General features: G+C 46.9%; 1 protein-coding gene across 8 annotated transcripts; it reads left to right on the top strand.

Annotated features, from left to right (window-relative positions):
* Positions 1-12,704: 12,704 nt before the first annotated feature.
* LRRC23 (leucine rich repeat containing 23) lies at positions 12,705-19,095 on the top strand. 8 transcript variants are annotated; one of them, XM_008567667.1, is made up of 8 exons: positions 12,705-12,786; positions 13,409-13,578; positions 13,664-13,773; positions 14,226-14,479; positions 15,137-15,267; positions 16,421-16,557; positions 18,131-18,437; positions 19,007-19,095. In XM_008567667.1, the coding sequence occupies exons 2-7, from the start codon at positions 13,453-13,455 to the stop codon at positions 18,405-18,407; spliced, it is 1,035 nt and encodes a 344-aa protein (XP_008565889.1). In that variant the 5' UTR covers positions 12,705-12,786; positions 13,409-13,452; the 3' UTR covers positions 18,408-18,437; positions 19,007-19,095. The 8 variants fall into 8 exon arrangements, with proteins under 8 accessions (XP_008565889.1, XP_008565894.1, XP_008565888.1 ...); XM_008567666.1 differs by having other exon boundaries at positions 12,710-12,786; positions 13,404-13,578; XM_008567665.1 differs by lacking the exon at positions 12,705-12,786 and adding an exon at positions 12,815-12,920 and having other exon boundaries at positions 13,404-13,578.
* The last annotated feature ends 477 nt before the right edge of the window (positions 19,096-19,572 follow it).

Raw genomic sequence — 19,572 nt, 5'->3', positions numbered from 1 at the left:
CCTGGAGATGGCGGTCAGCCGGCGCTGAGGGCCGCTCTAACCAGGCTCCAGAGGCACGTGGAAGGGACGGAGGGCTGCGGAAATCTAATTGAGGCCTACCCTGTCCCCGTCTTTCTTTACGTTGTAAAGGGCTCCATTCCATCGTTTCTCAAAAAATGTTTCCTTGCTTCCCCTCCTCTTCCCTTCCGCTCGTAGGGTAGTTATGTCGGGGCACCCTTCACAGGGAGAGAAGCACTTTGTTCTCCAGGAAGAGGGAGGTCAGAAGTAGGAGACGCCCAGATTATGGTAGAAACTGCAGTGTAAAACTACAGGAACCACTCCCTCTTAAATTCTGCCAACCTCACCTAGATGAGTCAGAGTTTTGCTTGCCAAATCAAACGTTGTTTTGTTAGTCTTTGTTATTATTATTTTTATATGTATGTATGTTGCCCAGTCTGGAGCACAGTGGCTATTCACAGGCGGGATCCCACTGCTGAGCAGCACAGGAGTTTTGACCCGCTCCTTTTCTGACCTGGGCGGGCACACCTCTCGTTAGGCAACCTGGTGGTCCCCGGCTCTGGAGGTCACAGTATTGATGCTGAACTTAGTGTGTACACTGTGGACACCCTGATACAGGTAGCACACTGCAGCTCACAACTCCTTATTAGGCCTCATGGCGAGCTGAAGGCAATTGGGCTGGGCTGGAAGGAATGCTTCAGAAGCCTATGCCCTAACCGACCAGATGTTAATGGACCACAAGGGCAGTGTCACTGTGTATACCACTGATTTTGAAATTGCCCATTACTCTGTCTGAACCCTCCCTAAAAGTCTCAAACTTCCTGCTTTCCTTGGTGTGGAGGAACTGATCTGGTTCAGTCTCCCCTCCACGTAAGTGGAATAAAGCTTTTGGCCGAAATAGCGCCTAGCTCAGGTCTCTTTCTCTTCTCTGTCTCGCCGAACCGAACAGTCTTGGGCTCAAGCGATCCTCCAGCCTCAGCTTCCCCAGGAGCTGGGACTATAGGTGTGACTACAGTGCCTGGTTGCTATTTTTTAAAATACTGACTCAACTTTTTCTAGTTTTTTTTTCTGCCTTTGTCGTCTCTTTTTACTTCTAGTGAGTCCTAACTAGGGATGTCTCCCAGGCTTGTCATTTGTTCACTCCTCATCAGCAATTCTCAAAGGGGAGGAGGTAAGGGTATTTTATCTATAAGGGCAGATCCAAATTGAGGAGAGAGTGTCTTTGACTACTGTTTTTCTTGATTACTTTTATTTTTTAAAAACAATGTAAAATATTGTTTTTATTTACTGAAAGAACAAAAATATTTTTGTTGTTATTAACTTTTAGGTTTTTAAAATTTTTAAACAAGAACAAGGCTACTGAATATACTTCTGTAGTGGATTATGTCCCCCCCAAACTTATTGAAGCTTGAATCGTATCCCCCACGTTTTACATATTAGAAACTTAGCCTCCACTGTGACTGTTAAGAGAGTGGGAAATCCGGGCCGACCCCGTGGCTCACTCGGGAGAGTGCGGCGCTGGGAGTGCAGCGGCGCTGGGAGTGCCGAGGCCTCGGGTTCGGATCCTATATAGGGATGGCCGGTGCGCTCGCTGGCTGAGCGTGGTGCGGGCGGCCCCAAGCCAAGGGTTACGATCCCCTTACCGGTCACACACACACACACACACACACACAAAGTGGGAAATCCTATTATGGTAATTGAAAGGTGGAGCCTCGAAGAGGCGATTGGATTGTATTAAAACAGAACCTCAGGGGTGTAATTGTAATACAAAATAATTGTATTAAAACAGAACCTCAGGGGTGTGGTTCTGAGGGCTTTAAAAGAATCTGTCCTGCCCTCTCTGCTCTCTCTGCTTCCACCATCTTGCAATGTGAGACTCGTGGGTCACTGTTGCCACCACCAGATGGACTTTGGACTTCCCAGCCTCAGAAACTGTAAGCAATAAATTTCATTTTCTTTATGAATTACCCAGTTCCGAGTATTTTGTTATAAGCAACAGGAATGGACAAATACAACTTCGTTATTTAATTTTTGGGGAGGGGTTCAGTACTTTGTCAAGTGGCAATATGAAGATATGATTCTAAGTTCAGTTTTTTTTGAAATTTTCTTTTATGGGTTGTCACAGTGGAAAGATATATCTGATGGAAGCATAATATGAATGTAGTTCTAGTTAATGATGGGTGTAAATCTGCATTTCAGATATTTCAGATCTTGATAATCCAGAACTGTTGCTGGCTGACATCGTGACAGATCTGATCAGTTCTCATTGTTGTTACCTAGTCATGTGATTAACAGAAGATAGTAGCAATGAAAGTGTCAGCTGTGCTATTTTCTTGTTGTTCCCTGGTAGTTGCATTATTCCTATTACATTTGATGCATGGATTCTTTATTGGAATCTTTTAATGTCACTTGTTCACTTTGAGAGGGTGTATTAGTTAGGGTTCTTCAAAGAGACTGAACCAATAGGACGTATATATAAATGTATGAGAGGGGATTTATTAGGGGAATTGGCTAAGCCATTGTGAAGGTTGAGGAGGCCCACAATAGGCCATCTGCATACTGATGCTCGTATCATGACTGGGTCCAAGTCCAAAGGCTGGAGAACCAGGGAAGCCAATGGTGCCCTTGGTGTAAGCCCTGAAATCCAAAGCCTGAAGAGTCTCAAGTTCTGATGTCCACTGACAGGAGAGCAGAGTGTATCCCAGCTTCAGTGGGTAGAGAGCAGTTTCCTGATTATTTTTAAAAATCACACTTAAGGGCCGGCCCGTGGCTCACTCGGGAGAGTGCGGTGCTGATAACACCAAGGCTGCGGGTTCGGATCCTATATAGGGATGGCCGGTTTGCTCACTGGCTGAGTGTGGTGCTGACAACACCAAGCCAAGGGTTGAGATCCCCTTACCGGTCATTTTTAAAAAAAAAAAAAAAAAAATCACACTTAATATTACTCAGCAAGGACTTATTGAACATTTACTATGTGCCAGTCAGTGTGCGAGGCTATAGGATGCAGACTGAATTCAAGATCTGTAGGAGTTAGAAGAAGCCAACACAGCAAAACTTGATGACATCTAGAAGGGGACAAACTTGATGAACTACAAATTCGTATATGAAGACAAATTGTGTTTATTGCTATTAAGGAAAAGCAGGGAACTGTAAAAGGGGATCCTAATTTAGATCAGAGATCAGGAAAGGCCTCTCTGAGGAGATCCCATTTAAGCTGAGACATAGAGGGTGAGCAGGAGTTAATTAAGAGTTAGAAAAGTTCCACATGGAAGAAGAGGGTTGGGGTCTGGCCGGTTAGCTTAGTTGGTTAGAGCACACAGCCTTACATCACCAAGGCCACCAAAAAAAAGGGGGAGGGTGGTAATAACTGAAAGCCCGAAGAAAGGAGGGAGCTTGGTGGTAGGAGGAACTGAAAAGAGAACTATGTGGCACAGCACAACAGCAAAGGTCATACGAGACCTTGAGGTGCTGGGCTTTGCTTATAGACCATGGTAATGAGTAAGCATTTTATCCTAAGAGCAATGGAAAAATTACGAGGGGACTTGAACAGGGGGTTCTCTTTACATTTGAAAATGCTTAATGGCTGCTCATGGAGGATAAATGAGAGGAGTGGAATCAAGAGGACTACTTAGGAGTTTGCAGAGCGAGGGCTGGAGCTCACAGAGCCCTCGGGCCCGTGGTCCGGACTGGGTCACAAACCCTGCACACGCAGGTCTATAAGCCAGGTAGTACGAAAAGGTCCTGGGAGCCGTGGGTGAAGAAGTAATAGGCTTTATTCAGAGCTAGGAGCAGTCGACCCAATATGGCTTCAGGGAGCATCCTCTAGAAGCTTCGTGCATCCATGCCCTTAGTCCTTTTTACTCGAGTACATAATCAAAAAAAAAAAGAAACCGGGATGCACACGTGCAATCACATTAGACAATAACAATGAACCCCCGTGCGCACGTGCATGACCACCTCAGATGCTGGGCAAGACCAAACATCCGAGGGGCCCTGCCTATTCTCCTTATATTTTCCCAACAATTTTCCAGGGAGTAATGATAATAGATTGGGCCAGGGTAGTGTCACAGAAGATGGAGAGAAGTAGATAGACTCAAGATACATTTGGAGGTAGAACTGATCACACTCGATAGATTCAGTAGGGGACAGCGGGGGAACGGGTGTCAGGGAAACAATGACAAGGATGACCCAAAGGCTTTGGTTTTAGCATCTGAATGGTAATACAGAAAACACTAAAGGAAAGCAGAGTTAAGGACTGGCCTGTTAGCTCGGTTGATTAGAGTGCAGCTTTATAATCCCAAGGTCGGGGGTTTGGATCCCCATACCAGCCAACAAGGGAGGAAAAAAAAGTGGGGGTAGAGGGGAAGAGAAAGAATTTGGTTTTAGACATGCTGAGTTTGAGATGTCTGAGTCATATAAATGGAGACATGAAGTAGAAAGATAAATATACATATGAGCCTGGGGCTGAGAAAAGAGTTCTTAGCTGGTTATAGAAATGTGGGACTCATTGGAATTCGCAGTGGTGTGCTGGAGCTGGCTTGTACAGGCTTCTGAGAGCCAATTGTTAATTTTTCGTGGACTCTATGAGTTGGTTGTTAAACACAGCCATTATTAGAAATAAAATGGTAAAAACTTATAATTTAAGTAAATTATATTAAAAACAAAGGTAAAAAGTATTCAAAACTCATCACTTTCTAGTTATTTTACCACTTGTTTGCTAGGACTGCTATAACAAAATTCCACAGACTCGGTGGCTTAAATAACAGAAATTTATTTTCTCACAGTTGTGGAGGCAAGAAGTCCCAGAGCAAGATGTCAGCAGGTTTAGTTTCTCCTGAGGCCCCTCTCCTGAGCTATAGATGGCTGCCTTCTCACTGTGTCCTCATGTGATCTCTTTATCCGTGAACTCACGCCCCTGGTTGTGTCTCTTTGTGTGCATATTTCCTCTTATAAGGACACCAGTCTGACCGGATTAGAGCCCACCCTAATGTTGTCATTTTAACTTAATCACCTCTTTAAAGGTTCTATCTCCAAATATAGTAACATTCTGAGGTACTGGGGATAGGCGTTCAACATACAAATTTGGTGGGGACACAATTCAGCTCATAACAAATTTTTTTTTTAAAATCAGTACCACACTCTAACCAACTGAGCTTCAGCTCATAACAGTTTTACTATTATCTATGCTCTTGAGGTTATTTACCACTGTTGTATCCATATGGTGGAAACACTATATTATGGTGTGTTGTTGGGTTTTTGTTTTGTTTTAATTAATTAATTTATTTTTCTTGTGGTGTTGATGGAGTTTGGATGTGTTGTCCCCCCCAAAACTCATGTGGAAATCTGATCCCCAGTCTGGCAGTGTTGGAAGCTGTTTGGGTCATGGGGGTGGATCCCTCATGAATGGATTAATGCTCTCTCTGGGGGAGGGGGGATTAATGAGTGAGTTCTCTCTCTATTAGTTCCCACGAGAGCTGGTTGTTTAATAGACCCAGGCACCTCCTCTTTCTCTCTTGCTTTCCTATCACCATGTGATCTGCTTGTACCTGCGGGCTGCCTGCCATTTTCCACCATGAGTAGAAGCAGCCTGAGGCCTGTGCCAGATGCAGCTGTTCCAGAATCGTAAGCCAAATAAACCTCTGTTCTTTATAAATTCCCAGTCTCAGATTTTCTTTCTTTTTTCTTTTTTTTTTTTTTTAAAAAGAGATGACCAGTAAGCAGATCTTAACCCTTAGCTTGGTGTTGTCAGCACCACGCTCAATCATTGAGCTAACCGGCCATCCCTATATAGGATCCGAACCTGTGGCCTTGGTGTTTTCAGCACTGCACTCTCCTGAGTGAGTCACGGGCCAGCCCTCCAGTCTCAGATTTTCTGTTATAGCAACACAAAATGGACTAATACAGGTGTGTTATTGCATATCTCTTCTCAGTTCCATGTTCAGTGAGTTGTAGCTTGAAATCAGCCATGGTGGGAGTATTTACACCAGAGAAATCAATAAATGCTTAAAATCAAGGCTTTCTGTTCTCCCTGGAGAGCCTGTTAAACATTTACCAGTACGTCACAGCTATAGATATCATTTAAAGTCTTGAAGGGCCACAAAAATGATTGCGTTTATAATGTTGAATATACTAATTATTCTGATTTGAGCATTCCATATATTGCACACAGGTATAGATATTCAACACTGTACCTCACAGATTTGTACAATCAGTTATGTTTTAATTAAAAAAAAAAGTCTTGAGAGCATAATTTGAGTGAAAAATGAGAGACACACATCTTTTTTTTTTGGCAGCTGACCAGTCCAGGGATCCAAACCCATGGCCTTGGTGTTATCAGCACCACACTCTCCCGAGTGAGCCACGGGCCGGCCCTTTTTTTTTTTTGTGACTGGTAGGGGGATTGCAACCCTCGGCTTGGTGTCGTCCACACCGCGCTTAGCCAGTGAGCGCACCGGCCATCCCTATATAGGATCCGAACCCGCGGCGGGAGCGCCGCTGCACTCCCAGCACCGCACTCTCCTGAATGAGCCAGGGGACTGGCCACTGGTCATCTTTAAAAAATAAATAAATAAATAAATAAAATAAAATAAACTAGGAAAATATTTTCAGCATGTATAAAAGATGAGAAGTTAATGTATCTTGTGGTGGTTTAAAAGTATGCGCACAATTTCCCCTCAAGAGGTGAGCCTAATTCCCCTCTACGTGAGTGTGGGTCAGACTTAGTGACTGGCTTTTAAAGAATAGAATACAGTTAAAGTGATGGTGTGTGACTTTGGAGACTGATAGAGTTTGGATGTGTTGTCCCCCCAAAACTCATGCGGAAAACTGATTCCCAATATGACAGTGTTGGAAGCTGTTTGAGTCATGGGGGTAGATCTCTCATGAATGGATTAATGGGAGGAGGGTTAGTGAGTGAGTTGCTCTGTTAGTTCCCATGAGAGCTGGTTGCTTAAAAGACCCTGGCACCTCCTCTCTCTTGCTTCCTCTTGCCATGTGATCTGCTTGTACCTGCTGGCTGCCTGCTGCTTTCCACCATGAGTGAAGCAGCCTGAGGCCCATGCCAGATGCAACTGTCCCAGAATTGTAAGCCAAATAAACCTCTGTTTTTTATAAATTACTCAGTCTCAGGTATTTCTGTTATAGCAACACAAAACGGACTAATACAGAGACTGAGTTATAAAAGGCAGAGTGTCTTCCATCTTGGTTTCTTTCTGTCTGGTATCACTTGCTCTGGGGGAAGTCAGCTGCCATGTTTTGAGGACACTCAGGCCCTATGGAGAATCTCAGATGGCAAAGAACTGTCACTCGACATAAATGAGCCATCTCAGAAGCAAATCCTCCAGTCCCAGTCAAGCCTTCAGATAACTGCAGCCCCTGCTGACAGTTTGACTGCAACCCAGCTAAGCTGCTCTTGGATTCCTCACCCACAGAAGCTGAGTTAATAAATGTTTGTTGTTTTAAGCTACTAAGATTTGAGATAATTTGTTACATGGGAAGTTAAGAATTACATTTGGCTAGAACAGAGCCAAACCTAGTGGCTTAACCAATTTTTCTTTCTTACATAAAATAAGTTTAGAGAGAGGGAGTTCACAATTGGTATGACATCCTCAAGTTATCATCAGTAACCCAGGGTGTTGGGCCTTTAAAAAACTAACACCACCTTAAAGTGACATTACAAGTGGATTAACGTGGCAGCCTAAGAAGGCGCTGGGAGAAAGCAGGGTGGGAGTGTCTGCGGGAACCTTGCCTCAGCCCTTATTGGCCGCACTTGTGAACACTGAGTAATTGCAATAGCTAGGTATTGAGACAGGATGCATGCCCTTAACCCTTAAGCTGATTGGAGGATGTAAAAAACCTGCCTTTGCCATTTACCTTTAAAAGCCAATGCTTGTGTGTTAATAAACGGAACTGCTTGACAGAACCCCCACCACGTCTGAGTGTCCTTTAACTGGGCTGGTTTGGGGCCGGTGGTGTGCTCACCTCTCTTCACGGCTCTCTTCCCCTGTCTCCTTCAAAAGGGGACCGGAGGGAAAGAGGAATCCCGGGCCATTCGCTCGCCCACTGAAAGGAACGAGGCTAGGGCTGTACGGGTCGGCTGCTGGCAGCGGACCTGACACCAGGGTGCTTTCCATTTTTGTTCTGGCATCTTAATGTGTGGCTTACATTCTCTGGGTCATCTCACAGTTCCAGGTGGTTGCTGGAATTCCAGCCATCACATTTCTGGCTCAGACAGGAAGTAAGAGGAAGTGCAGGGGGCCTTTCTGGAAGTTTCACCCATTGACTTTCATTAATATGTCATGGACCTGTGGAGGTTGAGAAATATTTTTTAGCTGGACACAATGCTGCCCCAATAATATAAAAGTTCTGTTCGTCAGTTCAATAAAAGAAGACAACCCAAATTAAAAAAAAATAATAAGGGGCAAAGAGTGGTGGGAGCAGTGGAAAAATAAATAAGTGATCCTTTGCATGCAGCCATGCCTTCAGTTCACAAGTTGATGGATCGATCAGCTGACAATTCAGCTGGGAATTTATCATTATGTATTAGACCTTGCAAATGCTTTTTTCTCTATTCCAATCTTGGCTGATAGGCAAGATCAGTTTGCCTTCACCTGGAAAGGGAGGCAGTGAACCTTTCAAGTATTGCCCCAAAGTTATCTGCATAGCCCAACCATCTGTCATGGTTTAGTGGCTGGGGACTTAGCCAAGTGGACTAGGCCCAGCACGGTTACAATGTTTCACTACATTGATGATGTGTTACTAACCTCTAATTCTCTTGCAGATTTAACCCAGGCACCTCCAACGCTACTACGTCATTTGGAACAATGTGGGTGGGCCATAAACACAGCCAAAGTGCAAGGACCTGGGCTGTCAGATTCTTGGGAGTGGTCTGGTAGGGTTAGACATGAGTCATCCCAGAAGCTATTCAGATAATGTACGGTACCAATAACCCTTCTGTTTTTTCACCCATTGTGTTCTGGCTGCAGGCACCACACCAGTTTCATGATCAATGTGTTGGCCTACTGAGTGTGCACTGAACTGCCCATCAGTATGACTACAGAATTCCCATAGAAAATCACACCAATGATGACTATTAACCAGACATGTGTGACTAATAGTTGAAAGGACAGAACTACAGGACAAGCCTTAAGGCATATTGAACAGACAATAGGTTATATGACTGTAAGTGTCATTAATCTTCGCTTAAGGAACATCACAGAAGATTCTGAATGCATAGATTGTATGGCTAGGGACCCTGAAGGGGTGGATTGTGAGGAAAATAGAATGGTATAGTCAGGCCCCCTCACCTCAGGTCCAGCTGGGTGTGGTGCAGCACATCCTTTGTAAACAAGTTGTGTGGGAGTAGAGATAGTGTGCATGTGTGCCCGTGTATGTTTTTGCTTGTTGCTATTTTTGTGTGCTCTTCAGTGTGTGTGAGGACGCAGTGACTCTGAACTGCTGGTCAGCAGAGCTCGCGTCTAAAATAAGGCCTATTATTTCTTCACCCAGGCTCCAAGGACCTTTTCCTGTTACCTAGCTCATAGACTTGCATGTGAAGGGCTTGTGAATGGGCTCAAAGGGTCTGTTTGACCTAGCCCTAGCTCTACAGGTACCATTCCTGTTTTTAAAAAATCTATATCTTTATTAATAAATGAGAGTGGTACTAAGGGAGATCATGGACTTTTATGTTCTTCTCTATATACTTCTCTATTACTTGCATTTTAATTTTAGTTAAATATTACTTTTGTAATTGAAGAAGATTCTATCAAGGCCAGCCACTAGAGGAAGGATATCAAGGACATCATGGAGTATCTAGCTCTTCTAAACACAAAATAAAACTTTCAATGGCTCCCCACAGCTAGCAGGATAAAATCCAGATTCCTCAGTATGATCCAACTCTGGCTACTGCTCCTACCTCATGCCCCCCGTCCCAAGCCCCACCACACCTACTGTTCTAGCCGGCAGAACCAGCTGCTTTCCTCAGACAGGCACGAAGCTGTTCTCCTCCAGGCCTCACCACAGGTGCTTCCTCTGTCTGGAACCTCTGCCCCGAACATATGATATTATGTACATACATATACTATGAAATTACCCCCTGGCACTTAGTAAAAGCTCCATAAGTGTTTGGTATCATTATTATAACATCTGTCTCATTATATTGAATTACTTGGCTACTTACCCCTGTCATTGGATGGTAAGCCCCTTGATGATAAGGGACTATGTACTTTACTGTCCCTGAGTGCATAGCACTTAGAGCCTGGCACAGAGTAAGTGCTTAACAAAAGTATGTTAAATGATATCTCCCTAATCCTTACATCATATCTTTTCCTCCCACCTAATGTGTCTTCCTCTTCTGGGGCAAAGAAAATCACATTCTTTTCCCTTTGACTACATCACACTGCATGGATTTTTCCCTTCTCCACACTCCAAGTTTCACCTGTGTAGCACTCCTAACACCTCAGAATGCTTTTCTATTTACCTGCCCCCCCCCCTTTTTAGTGGGGATCTGAACCCTTGACCTTGGTCTTACCACCACCAGCTCTGACTGAGTGAGCTAACAGGCCAGCCACTATTTACTCTTTTTCTTCATAACCCCAGTACTGAGGAAACTGAGGCAAGGGGTGGGAAGGGGCAGGAAAATGTTTATTGAGGGTCAGCTAAATACAAGATAATTTACCTACATTATCTCTTTTAATCCTCTAACAATACTTTGAGGTAAAATTTTTTTTTGAGGTGAACATTTTAATCCCCATTTCATAAATGTGTTAATTAGACCTCAGTAAAACTATATAACCTGCTGAAGAACACATAGCTATTAAGTGGTAAAGCTGGGTTTTAAACCTGGCATCTCTGACTTTTTTTTTTTTTTTTAAAAGATGACCGGTATGGGGATCTCAACTGATGTTGTCAGCACCAGGCTCTCCCAAGTGAGCTAACCAGCCATCCCTATATAGGGATCCGAACCCATGGCCTTGGTGTCATCAGCCCCACACTCTCCCAGGTGAGCCACGGGCCGGCTCTGGCATCTCTGACTTTAAAGCCCCTGCTAGTTCCAGGAAACCAAGTGAAACAGATTTGTCTATTAACCATGTTTCTCTGAGCTGGACTGGGCAGGAGGTAGTATTTCCTGATTTCCAGCCCACCACATCTTCCATCCAACCACTAAGCATGTTATGTAAACTCTATAATGCACAATTCAACAATTAATCACATGGTACCTTACCTTGTTACCTAATTGTTTTATTTACATTAGATTCCACAACAAGGTTGGTGATATCCTCCTTTCCTCAGGCCTGGTTGCCTCTTTGAGGTAAAATTTTTTTTTGAGGTGAACATTTTAATCCCCATTTCATAAATGTGTTAATTAGACCTCAGTAAAACTATATAACCTGCTGAAGAACACATAGCTATTAAGTGGTAAAGCTGGGTTTTAAACCTGGCATCTCTGACTTTTTTTTTTTTTTTTAAAAGATGACCGGTATGGGGATCTCAACTGATGTTGTCAGCACCAGGCTCTCCCAAGTGAGCTAACCAGCCATCCCTATATAGGGATCCGAACCCATGGCCTTGGTGTCATCAGCCCCACACTCTCCCAGGTGAGCCACGGGCCGGCTCTGGCATCTCTGACTTTAAAGCCCCTGCTAGTTCCAGGAAACCAAGTGAAACAGATTTGTCTATTAACCATGTTTCTCTGAGCTGGACTGGGCAGGAGGTAGTATTTCCTGATTTCCAGCCCACCACATCTTCCATCCAACCACTAAGCATGTTATGTAAACTCTATAATGCACAATTCAACAATTAATCACATGGTACCTTACCTTGTTACCTAATTGTTTTATTTACATTAGATTCCACAACAAGGTTGGTGATATCCTCCTTTCCTCAGGCCTGGTTGCCTGGGCTTGGCTGTATCAGTTCTTGCTCATTATCCTTTTTTTTTTTTTTTTCTTTTTTTGGCGGCTGGTTGGTACAGGGATCAAACTTGGACCTTAGTGTTATCAGCACCACGCTCTGACCAACTGAGCTAACTGGCCAGACATTTGTTGATTCTTGATATGACAATGTTATTTTTTTTTCTTGTTTTTTTGTTTGTTTTGTTTTGTTTTAATATAACAATATTGGATGTATTTTAGTGGGCAAATGTTGGATTTTCTCACTTCCTGTCCTCCAAAAGGTTTGCATCAGACTAGTCCAGTATAACTCATCCTGGATCTCTGTCAATTATAGTTAAGCTTATTCTACAGATGAGAAAGTAAGTGGAGTCTTAAATAAGTTGCTAGTAAAGTGCACGTAGTAAAGTGCCAAGACTCTAACCCACGTCTTAAGATACCCAGGCCTGGGCTCCTGTTCCACCAAGCCACCTTCCAAAGGTCTACCTGAAAATAACTAATGGACGGGACCTATGGAGGGAACAAGACCCCTTAACCTTGGTATTTCTTCCTTAACCTCGCGCCGCTCCCCCGCCCCTTTTACTTCTGGGGTTGAATTTCTACTGAATTCGCAATGCTTTTGCATTGAGGATGTCCGGTTGAACAAGACCCCTTAACCTTGGTATTTCTTCCTTAACCTCGCGCCGCTCCCCCGCCCCTTTTGCTTCTGGGGTTGAATTTCTACTGAATTCGCAATGCTTTTGCATTGAGGATGTCCGGTCCCTTTAAGGTCTCGGGTGACGTAATGCTAGCCCCGCCTCCCTCCCCTCTTCCTGGCTTAGTTCTAAGCCGAATCCGCTGTCTTCTGACCTCCGCCCTTTCCGCGCCTCATCCGGGCTCCTGGGGTTGGGAAGTTGACCTGGTAACCTGTGCCCCGCCCCCGTTGCCATAACAGAAGTACACGATCCGCCCTTCCCCTTCCCCTCTTCCGAAACAATCCTGGCCTCTCAAGACTAAGACCCTCTCCAGAGCTGCTTCTAGCTGAGCAGAACCGGGGTCTGCGCCCCTTTGCGAAGGGGGATCGGGTGGGAGGGTTAGAGATGCGCGTCAGGCTGGCGTTCCAGAGGGTCCAGAGAAATAGCTAAGTGGAAAGGGCGAGTTAGAAGAAATGAATGGAGCAGGGGTTAGGGATGGGGAGGCGGGGTGGAGGAGGGCTTGGTCGGGAAAATCGGAGGAGAACGTGGCTTAACGGGGAGGTGTGAAGAACTGGAAGAGGGAGGACTAGGAAGCAGGGGGACTGGGCTGCTGGAGGAGATTTGGAGCCACTGGGAAGGGCAGGAAAGTTCTGGGGAGGCATCCTGAAGGGAGCGGGGTCTTTGGTAGAAAGTATGAAGTGGACGTTGGGAATCGGAAAGAGATGTTCACAGGGATGAGGAAAAACAGTTGGGAGATCAGGGGTGATGGGGGTGATGGTAGGGGTGCCTGTCGGTGGAGGGGAGGGAGCCGAGAGTCGGCAGAAGCTGAGGAGACCTTTCTCAGGACAGGACTGAGCTTGATCTGACCCCAGAGCCTTCAGGCGGGAAGAAAGATGTCAGATGATGATGATCCGGACTACTCTGAGCCAGACCAGGATGATCTCGAAAATGAAGATGATGAGAAGGAGACAGAGGAATGGGAAGACCACAAGAAAGAGGGAGAAGACCTCTCTGAGGAAGTGAGAGCCTGGAAAGGGAGGGGTCCTAGGGCTAAGGGATAGGGCTGGGCTGCAAAGGGGCACCTTACTCCACTTCCTCCTGCAGTGGATGCCCACGCCCCTCATGGAGGACGTGATGAAGGAAGGGCTTTCTCTGCTGTGTAAGACAGGCAATGGACTGGCTCATGCTTATGTCAAGCTGGAGGTTAAAGACAGGTGTGTTTACAGGGGCTCAGATGAGGATTTTGAAATGGTGGGGCCCCATTTCCTTTCCCACTTTCATGCCTGGGTGTTTTGGCTGAGAGTTTGGATGTTTCTCATACTGGCCTAGTGGGGAGAGAAAGACAGAATTTACTTTTCAGGAACTCTGAGATTCTTGGATCCAAGCTGACCTGGGGAATGGAGACTGCGAGTATGTGGGAGGGATTCCTGCTGGATTCCCCCACTTGTCCTTCAGAGTGTGGGTTCTCTGCCCTTCACAGACACAAGGCCTCTGCCCACTGTTAAGAACCCACCTACCTTCTCTTCCCCCTCTTCACTCCCGCATCTGTTATCCATTCTTCCCATCATAAGCCATACCCATATTGCCCTCTGCTTTAGCACCTCTGCCAGACCTTGCTGGGTTCTTAACCTTAACCCCAGTGCTTCCTTCTTCTGCCATCTCCTAGAGACCTGACAGACATCTACTTGCTGCGCTCCTACATCCATCTGCGCTATGTGGATATTTCTGAGAACCACCTGACAGACCTGTCTCCACTCAATTACCTCACTCACCTGCTCTGGCTCAAGGCTGATAGCAATTGGCTGCGGAGTGCCCGGCTAAATGAACTGCCCTACCTGCAGATTGCCAGTTTTGCCTACAACCAGATCACTGACACTGAGGGCATCTCTCATCCTCGTCTGGAAAGCCTGGATCTCAAAGGTAGGTCCTTAGGATGGGCTACAAAAGATTCTTTCCTTCCTGGCCTGGGGCTGGCAGAAGTGGGCAGGGTGGTCCAGGGCTGTGCCACACAGCCATCTGTATTCATTCATTCATTAAGACACTCATTATGATTAATTGTGATATTCATAATGATAGTGCTACATTCTTGAACAAAACAAAATCCCTATTCTCATGTAGCTTACAGTCTGGTAATTAGAACAATTAACAATGAACACAAATAAGTAAATTTATATAGTATGTTAAAAGGAGATAAGTGCTATGGAAAAAAAATAGATCAGGTTAAGGGGAATGGGGGGGCATATGTGACTCCACAGGTTGGTTAGGACAAGCGTCACTGAGAAGATGACAAACGAGCAAAGACTTGGAGGAGGAGAGGGCATTAGATATGTGGATTGCTTGGGTTCTCTTTATTCACTCCTTAAAGTCTTAGGTGGACATGTCCATCAGGTCCTTGGACTACCAGACAACTTGCCCCGGGGCCCCGGAGGTGTTAAGTCTGAAGCTGTCCCTCCTTACTATCCACCCTGGGAGATAGTGTTAGAGGGAGAGGATGATTCAGAGGCTCCCAAAATTCAGGCTCTAAGGCTGAACATTCAGATTGGCCCTTTTAACTACTGATACCCATCTCCTCCCCAGGGAACCGCATCCACATGGTGACAGGTCTGGACCCCCAAAAGCTGAACAGCCTGCATACACTGGAGCTTCGGGGGAACCAGCTGGAAAGCACCCTGGGCATCAACCTTCCTAAGCTGAAGAACCTCTACCTGGTAGCTCACTGGGGCATAAGGTGGTACAGGGAAGAAGGCACTGTCCTGGGGGTCAGGATGCCTGGTTTCTAGTAGGCTCAGCTAATAACTTCATCATAATGATACTTGATATCATTTATTGAGCCCTTACTTGGTATCAGACGCTACCAAGATGTGGAGATGCAAAGTTAAAACAGACAAGGTGTGGGGCCGGCCCGGTGGCGCACTGCTACAGTGCGCCGCTTGGGAGTGCGGGGGCGCTCCCGCCAAGGGTTCGGATCCCACATACAGACCGGTTCCCGCTCACTGGCTGAGCGAGGTGTGGGAGCAACACCGAGGGTTGTGATCCCGTTGCTGGTCCCGGTCCGGTACGGGCGCGACACTGAGGGTTGCGATCCGTTGCCGGACACGAAAAAAGACAAAAAGGAAAAAAAAAACAAAAAAAAACAGACAAGGTGCTTACCACATAGCATGGCTGTTAATACGTGATGCATGGATAATACAGAGATAATTTGCTTTGATATAGGTAGCAGCAAAATGTGCCATGACTGAGGTACAGACATCAGGCTAAGGAGGCCACTTAAATGTTTAGTCTTTCTCTTGAACTTTTTCATTCCAGGATGGTGCTGAAGCCACTTCTCAGTGGAGGAGTGGGGGATCCTGGGTCTGTGGGGGTGGCTGAAGCATCTCCTCCTTTTTTTTTTTTCTTTTTGTCTTTTTGACCGGTAACGGGATCGCAACCCTCGGTGTCGCGCCCGTACCGCAACTGGCAACGGGATCACAACCCTCCTTGTTGCGCCCGCACCGCGCTCAACCAGTGAGCGGACTGGTCTCTATATGGGATCCAAACCCTCGGCGGGAGCGCCGCCACACTCACAAGTGCTGCACTCTACCGAGTGCGCCACCAGGCCGGCCCTGAAGCATCTCCTCCTTAATGAGAGGTGGCTTTGGTGGGGTGAGGAGTAGGGGAGTACTGCTGATCTTTTTCTGAGATGGCCACTTCTCCTGGACTTTTTGACTCTATATGGATCTCTCTACCAAACCCCACTCCCCTCCTCCACCCCTTCCTCTCTACCTTTTGGATTTCCTCTTTTGCTTCATCTCTTTCTGACTTCTCTTCCATCCCTGTTCCTGCTCCCCTCTCTCAATCAATCTACCATGTCCTGGGGTCTAGGCCCAGAACATGCTGAAGAAGGTGGAAGGATTGGAGAACCTAAGCAATCTCACCACCTTGCATCTTCGAGACAACCAGATTGAAACTCTGAGTGGCTTCTCTGGGGAAATGAAATCATTGCAGTACCTTAACCTGAGGTATGCACCCCCTCCAAGTCCCACCTTGTCCCTGCCCCTACCTAGGAGCTGCTTTTGAGCCTGTGTTTCTCTCCGGCCCCAATCCCCCAATCCTAGCCCACAGCCAGATCCTCACCTCACTCTCTTTCCTGGTCCTCACTCCTGATTTCATTACTGTCTTCTACATTCAGCCCTAACTGCAACACTGAGACCTTAACACTAAGCCTGTAACCCCTGAGTCCTTATTTATTCAATCCACAATTATTGAGAATGTGCTACGTGCCAGGTCTTGTACCATGTTTTAGGAACATCTCAAGGAATCATAGGTGGTCATGGTGTGGCTCCAAGTCTCTTTCTGGCCCTATCCCACATCAGTGTCCACTGCCCTTCCCATTTCCTGCCTCTCTTCTCCTGAGCCCCACCTGTAAGTCCCTTTACTGATATAAAATATAAGACGTGCTCAGATTTGAGGACAGAAGAGTATTTGAAAGAAAATCTCCAGGTAGGAAGGCACTGGGGTTCAGGGGGCACTTTCTTTCAGCCACTCTTATCTGATGGAGGACTTTATGTGTGTTTCCTTAAGCAAAGATATAAGGAAACTTCCTCCTTCCTCAGTCAACAATACCAAATCCTCAACCTGGCAATGGAAAGAGAATCTCTAGGGAGAGGTGCTTACGCCCTGAAGCTCAGCCTTGCCCCTTATCCCTGGAGCAATCTCTTGTTAATGAGCTCTGCCACATTAATCTGGTGGGGTGTGTGTGTGGTGTGTGAATGTGCTGTTTTCTTTGTAATGGTCTAGACAGAGGTAATGGACCCTTTTTCAATGGCTATCAACTGGGGATGTTTGGAAGTAAATGTGTGTGTATGTATGTGTTATTTTAATGATTGGGAGGTGCCTCTGGGACCAGAGATGTTAAACATCCTGTAATGCACAGAACAGTTTAGTACAAAATGCCTGTAGTTGCTCCCAGTGAGAAACATTGCATGAGGGTCAGCACATCCATTGAGATCATGCCAAAACATTTAAATATGATTTCATAAAGGCTTCACAAGTACATGAAAATAAATACAAAGTATCATACAATGAGGCACATTAGGAGATGAAGCTTGTTCTTCAGGCTGGAAGTCCCCAACACATCCCCGGCCCTAGGTTCCTTCTTGTGGGGAGTACCAGCATAGCATCCACCACCCTGAACCTGTGTTTAGATCCTGGTTCCTTCTCCACTGACCGAGGTCCTATGTTCTAACCTCTGTTTAGGTGTGATTGACATAGGAAGTCTGTCCCTGCAAGGGAGGTTTGCCCCCTCCTTCCCAGCTAGCTATCGGACAGTGTTGTGGCCTAGCTTTGCCACTCCAAACGGGATAAATACAACACACTGCAGATTAGAATATGACACGTAGGGAATCCCTGAAGGGTAGAAGCAAGACAGGAGTGGGATTGGATAGCACCTCTGCAGCAAATCTGGCAAAACTTGGCAGGCCAGTCCTCATAGTGTTTCTAGGGAGACTGGAGTCTGGTGGGAGATTCCCCTGGAGGCCCCATTCCTTGCAGCTGGCAACCAAAACTCTGGTGATCTCCTGACTGCACTGGCAGGGGCAACATGGTTACCAACCTGCAGGAGCTGGCCAAGCTTCGGGATCTGCCGAAGCTGCGAGCCTTGGTGCTGCTAGACAACCCATGCACAGATGAGACTGACTACCGCCAGGAGGCCCTGGTGCAGATGGCTCACCTTGAGCGCCTGGACAAGGACTTCTATGAAGATGAGGAGCGGACTGAAGCTGATGAGATTCGTCAGAGGCTGAAGGAGGATCAGGAGCAGAAGGCTGGGACTGATCATGACCTGGAACTGGACCAGCCACCATTGATCTAGCCGTAGTTCTTCTAGCCTCCAAGGATAGTAGTAAGGAAGCCGGCAGGGAGGCAGTAAGAGGAGGCCAAGGGCTGGGCAGATAGGGGAAGAGAAGCTGCTGTACAAGGATGTGAGTGAGGAAGGGATAAGGCAAGGACAACCCTCCGAGAGACCAGGGTTAGGAGTCAGGAGGAGTCTCAGCTAGAGCAGAGAGGACCAGAGGGGCCTGTGAGGAGCTGAGAAAAGGCTTAGGAGATACATCAGGAGGCCAGGAGAGTAAGTGGAAAGAATTGGAGTGGCGGGCTGAGGAGTTGGGGGTGGCAGGCAGCCGTACCTGATACAGGGTGAGGATCAGCTAGGAGAGGACAGGTCTGGGTGCATGATGGCGGTGCGGGCAGGGAGGTGGTTGGTAGCGTATGAGGAATGCAGCTGGGCCCAAAGCAGGAGAGGAAGATCCCACACTAAAAATCTGAAGCTAAAAATAACAGGATACTAGTGGTGGGGGGAAGAAAGGAGGGCAGGGTGAGGCAGGAAGAGACCGAGGAGATGAGCCCAGGGATGTGTGGCAGCTGGGCACTTCAGATGGGGGACGAGGCTTTAATTCTGTCCTCTTCCTCCAGGAGATGAGAGACACTGGCCCCCAAGACCTGACAAGACTCTCAGTGGCAGGCCACCTGTTAATTCGTTTGTACCCCTCATCGGGAAGATGCCTCCTTTTACACCAGAGCCGGAAGTTCATCACAGCCTGAGGCTCAGGCCCTGTGACAGTCACCTGGGCAGTGTGGGGGCCGGTGGGCCTGAGCTCTCCCCGGAGCCTAGGCGGGGGGCAGCTGTCTGCGGGTGTGGGCGGGAGCCACTGGGAGGCTTGTAGGTCAGCTGGAGAGAAGAGCTGCGGGCCGGGCTGGGGTGTTAGGAGCAGCGCATTTCCGAATAAAGAGACGTTCTGATACTCTAGTGTGACGGCGTTTGTGAAACACTGCGTGTGTCGTGGGCTTCACTGGCGGTGCTGGTGTGAGGCGGCGCCCGTCATTTCCCGGTGGGTCGGGGCGTGGGCGTGAGCGCGCGTGTGCGTAAGGCCAGGTTCTGGGTCGCACGCAGCGCGTCCCCACCGCTGCCCCCCGGCCCCCCCACCCCTCATAGGTCCCCCACCCGCGCTCGTACGTGCGCCTCCGCCGGCAGCTCCTGA

Source organism: Galeopterus variegatus, unplaced genomic scaffold (genome assembly GCF_000696425.1).
Source record: "Galeopterus variegatus unplaced genomic scaffold, G_variegatus-3.0.2 Scaffold336, whole genome shotgun sequence".
NCBI lineage: Eukaryota > Metazoa > Chordata > Mammalia > Dermoptera > Cynocephalidae > Galeopterus > Galeopterus variegatus.
The sequence above is the reverse complement of the archived record's forward strand: the minus strand, read 5'-3'. Positions and strand labels throughout refer to the sequence as shown.

What these genes read in the sequence shown, in the direction of transcription:
- LRRC23 (XM_008567667.1), top strand. Translation starts at nt 13,453, where the DNA reads ATGTCAGATGATGATGATCCGGACTACTCTGAGCCAGACCAGGATGAT. An exon ending in GAGAAGACCTCTCTGAGGAA is followed by an intron (nt 13,579 to 13,663) that starts GTGAGAGCCTGG and finishes TTCCTCCTGCAG; the next exon opens with TGGATGCCCACGCCCCTCAT. An exon ending in TTGCAGTACCTTAACCTGAG is followed by an intron (nt 16,558 to 18,130) that starts GTATGCACCCCC and finishes CTGCACTGGCAG; the next exon opens with GGGCAACATGGTTACCAACC.